Source organism: Varanus komodoensis, unplaced genomic scaffold (assembly GCF_004798865.1).
Source record: "Varanus komodoensis strain SLA01 unplaced genomic scaffold, ASM479886v1 scaffold10, whole genome shotgun sequence".
In the NCBI taxonomy this organism is placed as follows: Eukaryota; Metazoa; Chordata; class Lepidosauria; order Squamata; family Varanidae; genus Varanus; species Varanus komodoensis.
Genome location: NW_025335269.1, coordinates 15,420,032 through 15,426,992, shown reverse-complemented (window position 1 = coordinate 15,426,992; position 6,961 = coordinate 15,420,032). Strand labels below are relative to the sequence as shown.

General features: G+C 41.6%; 1 protein-coding gene across 3 annotated transcripts in view; it reads right to left on the bottom strand.

Moving 5' to 3' along the window:
• Positions 1-264: 264 nt before the first annotated feature.
• The window catches only part of DPY19L1 (dpy-19 like C-mannosyltransferase 1), a 57,644-nt gene continuing 50,947 nt past the window's right edge, over positions 265-6,961 (bottom strand). For all 3 annotated transcript variants that reach the window (XM_044454610.1, XM_044454618.1, XM_044454602.1), the window contains exon 23: positions 265-5,813. In XM_044454610.1, the coding sequence (XP_044310545.1) occupies positions 5,657-5,813 (157 nt within the window). In that variant the 3' untranslated portion in view covers positions 265-5,656. The remainder of the gene's footprint in view (positions 5,814-6,961) is intronic.

Below are 6,961 nucleotides of genomic sequence, written 5' to 3'. Positions count from 1 at the left end.
TGGAAGCTCTACTCTTCTCCCATAATCTGAAACAGTTGGTCAGAGTGAAGCCTTTGACAGCTACCCTCAAGTGCTCATTGAGGACTTTGGGATACTCTGTCAGCTGTGCTTGCTGGCAATCCACTTGGTAAGAGCAGCAAAGGGATCTTGCTGCTATGCTTTTGTGTGGCTTAACCCAAGTTGGATTTTGTTATCTGGGTCTGGATGATCTGACAAGCCATCCTGGATCATCATGGTGCCAACAAATGATTACAGAGACACAAATATGAACAAAGCTTTTATTTAACCACAAACATCAACAATTAGCATAAAATCCATAAAAATACACTATATTGTGCTACAATATAATTATAAAATAAGACACCAATTCCCTGTTTCTGCAGTAGTTGAAAATGATTATTTTCTACTACCCAATACTCATCAGTCATCCAGTCTCACAAATTGGGAACACAGTATGATTTCTAATTTTAAATTGATTTTTTGGTCACTCCTTACTTTCTTAACAAGGTGGAAGAACACCAAAGTAAAATAAACCTAGCAGTGTGGCCTCCAGTTGTTGGACTCTCATCCAACACCAATCATAACCACTAGCATGGTCAGAAATTATGGGAATTGCAACTGAATTACATCAGAAATTTTGCAGTTTGCCCACTTCTTGACTAATCTGCCCACCTCTATTTAAACCAGCTGTTTGTGAGCAAGCACAATGGCAGGCTCTGGCAAGTGTACCCAAGGGACGTGAGCTGCACAAATTTTGCTGATTCAGAGTCAGAAGAAACTGTTCATTTCAATGCGATTGAACAGCAGTTCAAGGTCCTGGGACCCAGCAGGACATAGCAGTGGGAGAGATTAGCTCAAGGGCAGGTGGGGAAACAGATCAACCTGACCCGGGGAATGTTGGAGAGCCCCAGCCTGAGGGAAAAGATGTTAGCATGGAGAGCTCCTCCAGTGGAGAACCCCTGCCACTTGATATGGCCCTGCTCTACGCTCAGTTAGAGGTACAATGAGAGGTATGCCCAGTTTCACAGCATGCCTCCTCCTAGGGCAGGACACAGACAGGTTTGTAAGGGGAGTTTTGGGTAATAATCACCAGACTGGGGTCAACAAGCTGCTTTGCGCATGCTCAGAGACTTGGTTAGATAATTTAGATGTAGAAACAATAAAGAGTGCTATGCAAAAGTAGCAGTTCGAGGCTTGTGTTTGTCAGAAGAAGGCAACGCAGCTCTCAACACTTTGTCCCTAGTCTCAACTTGTTCCTTCCTCCTTTGCCAGCCAATTCTCTCTCCCCTCCACAACTCTCAAAGAGAATCATGGAAGAAGCAGTGGAGGCAGCAGAGTTCCAAGCTCTGTGGGATCAATTGGCACAACTACAGGTAGCCAATGCGGCTCTTCAGGCAGCCACGCTTGCCCATTTTGGCACTCTCCCCCCCCCCCCCCACTCTGCCATGAAGAAGGTGTTCCTTAGATTCTCTGGCCAAATTTGACAGGAATCAGACCAGTTCCCCACATTCTGGGCTCAACGTGAACTGTATATGCAAATATGACCAGAGGATTTCTCCACAGATCAAATTAGAGTGGGATTTGCAATAAGTCTCCTGATGGAAAAATGGGTTATTGCCCACAATCTCCTCTTAGATAACTACAGGGAATCATCATGGCCATGGGAGGATTTTTTGGGGATGCACTGTGACAAGAGGTTACCACCCAGGAAATTTGATGTCTTTGTCATGGAAAACAGTCACTGAGTATTCCACCTGGCTCCAGTTGCAAATATAGTTTATATTGGAGCAATGCAGCTTACATGGCACAATACAGGGCAGGATGAAATGTTAGATATATTTGCATGAACTAATTGGGCCGAGGATCTTAACCACCTTATTCAACTTTGCCTCCAAATTGACAGCCAGCTTGAAAAGTGCTGGCTGGTGCACATACTCAAAAGTCATTGCTTCCTGCCACTGACAGCTCCACTCCTGTCTAGTCCAGCTTTCCCTCCAGTACCAGCTCTTTTCATGCCCCATTGCTTCTCCTTCTCCTCAAAACCCTAGAACCTGAACCTATGAAGCCAGGAGCAATGCAACTTCGCCTCCCAAAAATGGAAATCGCCATGTTTCAAGTACTGTGAACTTGGGACTGTTGCAGACACAACACAGGTGTACCCTCTCCCACTCAGAAATTACCACCTTCTACTCCTTTGGTTTTGAAAGTCACTCTCCAGACACCAGAGGGGCTTGAGCTGCATGCCCCTGCACTTCTTAACAGTGCAGCTACAGCCTCCTTCTTGAATTTCAATCTTGCAAGACTGCATTGCTTTGCTGCAACAGTGGGCTCCCAGACTCTACACACTGGGAATCATGCAGAATAGCTCACACTCATCATTTATCACATGCTACTGTGTTGGACATGGACCAGCGGGTGAAACACAAGCCTCAAATTTCCTGGACTGATGGTACCATAACTTTTCCTTCTACCCAATGTTTCCAGCATTGTAGTTTTATTCCCAAGCTCATAGTAGCCAGTTCCGTCCCGCAGAATCCTACTATTCCCCTTGATACTGAGGCTCTGGCTAGTGGCACCCCTGCCTGTCCCTGGCTGGATAGCATCCACCAGGTTCAACAGGAGGATGTTTTTGTATTTGTAAAGAACTGGATAGTGCAGAGCTAGGCCCCAGACTTCCCTTCAAGGGATGGTTTATTATATAGATGGCACTGCCTTTGTTTCTTCTTTCCAAAGGAAATGGGTGCTACCCTATTGTCATACCGCTCCTTTTGCCTGAAAACTTTGGGATTTACAAAACTGTGCACATAGTTTCACAGTTTCTGGTGGAGATACATGCACCAGAATGTTGAGACCTTTGTCCACTTCTGCACAGCTTGCCAGTGTGCCAAATGACCCCCAGTTGAACCTACTGTTGCCTCAGAGGTTGGTGGCAGCAGACTTCTTGCAGAAACTACACACTGGACATGTCCCCCTTAAGGAGCCATTAGACTGGACTAAACCTGGCTACAAGAGAGTAGTAGATGCTCACTGCAAGGAAGGAATGGACATGCTTGTGGAAGATTGCATATAATTTTCTACTGAATGTATATTCCTATTTGCTTCCATTAAGAAACTGGCAGCTTGCTGTGCTGGCCCTTTCAGACTGTAGCACAAATTAATCATTTAAACTTTTAAACTGTTGATGCCCCCACCCCTGAAAATCCACCCTGTATTTCACCATTCCCTTTTGTCCCCCACCATGACTGATTACCCTCTGAGTTCTCAAAAAGCACCTCTACCTCCTCATCTCCTTGTGGGGCAGGCAGGGGAGGAGGACTTTGAGATTCAGGACATTTTGAACTTGTGCTTTCATTGTGGACAGTGGCAGTATGCGATTGTCTGGAAGGGGTTTGGATCTGAGGAGTGGACTTGGGAGTACACAGACAATCTTTGCACACCTGCTTTGACTGAGCAGTTCCATTCCAGGTTTCCCCATAAATCCAGCAGGCTGTGGCTTTGGTCACCCAGGAGGGGTCCCCATGGAAAGGGCAGCGATGTTGTGAATAAGCGTAATGGCAGGCTCTGGCAAGTGTTCCCCTGGGAAGTAAGCCACACTGATTTTGCTGATTCAGTTGCAGCAGAGAATTGTTCAAGGTCCTCGGACCCAACAGGATGCAACAGTGGGAAAGATTAGCCCCAGAAATGTTGGAGAGTTCAGCCTGAAGAAGGGCATGTTGACATGGGGAGTTCCTCCAATGGAGAACCTGTCACTTGAGGAGGTAGACCTATTGTCTCAATGCCATCACCAGAGGGAAGTCCAATTAGAGGCACAAGAGCAGTAATGCCCATTTTCACAGTGCGCCTCGCTCCTGGGGTGGAACACAAAAGGGTTCATGAGGGGAGCTTTGGGTGATAATCGCCAAACTGCGATCAAGCTGCTTTGTGCATGCTCAGAGACTTGGCTGAATGATTTGTACGTAGAAACAATGAAGAGTATTATGCAAAAGCAGCAGCTTCAGGCTTCTGTTTGTCAGAGGGAGGCAACATGGCTCACAACAATAAACTATGTTTCTCCATGGATAATTTGCTACTGCTAGTTGCAAACAAAGCTTTAAGTGTAAAATAGAAATTAAAAATCAGCAGGTGGCTGGAAAAAGTATGGTTTCTGTCTACATGGCTTGCAAAAATTTATCTTTTGCAAACAGATCATATATATTGCCATTTCTGCAGACCACAACACTTTGTTCTACCAAACAAGATACTAAATAACAATGACCTATGCATTATCAACAGAAGACAGAAATTAGGGATTTTGTTGTTTTAGAAATGTGGAAAAGCAAATACGGATAATAGTTAATTAATATTTACCAATCTACAGATTTGCCTGTTACATGAATTAATTTTGCTCCAAGATAGAGAAGAAAATGAAACAAGCCTTTTTGAATTCATTACTGCTCTGGTGGTTACATTTTAGCTCTCAGGGAACAAATGCTCATAATTTAGACTCTCTTTCTACAAGAAGGGCAAAAATACCTTCTATTTCTGCATTAAGGCCAAACAATAAAAAGACCTTCCAGAAAATATTTTCCTTGCTAAAGCATCATGTGTGCAAAATTGGTCAGTTTTGTCTACCAAGGTGATTTCAAAACATTTCAACAGTTAGTACCAAAAATACTGCTTACTGCAAATAGGATTCATTTTAGCAAATATTTACAAAGTAAAATTAAAGAATGTGTATTCTGCACATTCTTTATCTAAAGTTATCTAAAATAATTTCCATGTAGAACAAAAGTTTGAATATATGACCTAGATCTAAGATGTCATTAAACTATCAAATTGTTTTGATAAAACAAACAACTACTTGCACATAAATTGGATAGTTTCCTCTATCCTATCTCTTTACAAAACTATACAGATTCATAAAATGTGCATTATGGGAAGCATGCTGGAGAAGTCAGTTAGCAATATATTGTGATGACTAGTGTATGGAATCTTAAATACCATACTACCATTTGTTAATTATTAGCTATTCAGGGTTTAAAGATGCACTGACATCGCCGGAAATGATCATTGGTCTCTACAACTTCACTGAATTGAAATCTGGTACTCTTTTTTTACAGCTAGTTTTGTTCACTTGTTTTGGATCAGTATTATTCAGTATTATTAAGAAGTGTTTAAATGCATACACATTTGCATAGCAAATTTTAAAAAACTGATCCAGAAATAGAAATAATCAAGTTTGAGACAGAATATTTTAAATTTCCTCATTTTACAAGTCCAGTACTCCAGTCAGCATGTTGGTCTCTTAACATACTATTATTTCAGTTCTCCACATTTATTCTGAAGTCATTCTCATTTATTTCAATGTATTTGCAAATAAATACAGCTGAACTCACAATCTAAGTCCTTGATCCAGTGAAGTAGCCCTGAATGAGTATGTGGGACTATACCATATTATATGGAAGGAGACAGAGCCTATGTCACATGGTACAGTTCCTGTAACTGACAAGGGGACCTCCTGAGCACAGAGTTCTCTGGAGAACAGCCTAAGTCTAATGAAGCTATCTGCTGAAATTTATCTAAAAACTCTTGTTAACTTTAAATAGAATTCAGAGAGATATTTTAAATAGTTGACTACTTTAATATATATTTTCAAAAAGTATGCAGCACAGAAGATTCATTCCCTGGTAACTTCTAATATTTTGAATATATCGTTCTTGAAAACTGTTCTGAAGTATGGCCGGGAATCCTTGCTCATGAGGTTGCATAAGGGAACTTTTCCAATGTTGGCAAGATCTTCTATATCCCAAATTTCTGGCATGCTACAGCCAGGCCTAAAAATATACAGAAATACTATCAGCATATATTTGGGTGAAAGAAACAGGAGCAAAACTGATCACACACAATTTTTATCTAGGTAATAAAAACCTTACTTGACTACCATTGTGGAAAGAGAGAAAGGGACACACTCACTGGCCCCTGCCCTTCCACTGCAACTCCCATTAGCCACACATAGCTGAAAAGGTCCAATGATCAACCAACATATCTCAGACCTACTCCCTTCATGTGCTGAAGGAACTAGTGATGCAACAGAAGGGGTGGGCCCAGCGAGTGTGGCTACATTCTCCCCTCACCGTATGAGCTATGAATGCCTGAAGAAGGCAAGCTATTATTTTACACATTAAACAACGTTTTCTTCATTATCATTTGGATCCTAAGGTAAGTTAACTGAAGGAAGTTTATAGCAGGGAAGTTTTTCCATCACCTTGTCTATCCTGAAGTTTCCTAAAAAACCCTCTGTGGTAAGGAGGAGCCCTTCTGAAGAATGCAGGATGCAGTGCAGCAGGGGCTATGGTGAGGGTGATCAGGAAAATGTCCTTATATGAACTAGCTAGCCTACCTTTAGGATGCAAGCATGACTAGGTGGGATTCTTCCCATCTCCACAACAACCTCCTTTTATATTCTAGCCCATATTGTCCAGGAGTGTCCTGACTAACCAGTGAAGTATTGCAGGAGGTAGAAGTGATGGACAACTTCCTCCAGGTCATTAAATTTCACATCCAAACTGAAATGGTATAGTCCATGGTAAAATACACTGAATGTTGTATTCCAGACATACAATTTTATAGTGATAGCCTGGCTCCAATAACAGCACAATAATGATGATGATATAACAAGACTAGCAACTCTAACAATTACACAGGCCATTCCTTCATATAAGACCTCATTTAAATTAAATGAACAATCTTTACCAAAGCTTATCACAACTTCCAAGGATAATCACCGTATTAATTAAGAATAAATACCATCTCCACATCCACAAGGAACAGTAAGGGCTTCAGAAAATTCATGCAATCAATTTTATGTTATTAATATTCCAAACATAAAGGGCAAATAAAAAACAATCTCATCCTGTACCTCACACAAGGCTACAAAAGCTATCTTCCAATTTTAATCACTTTCTAAAGATCAGTTTTAGCC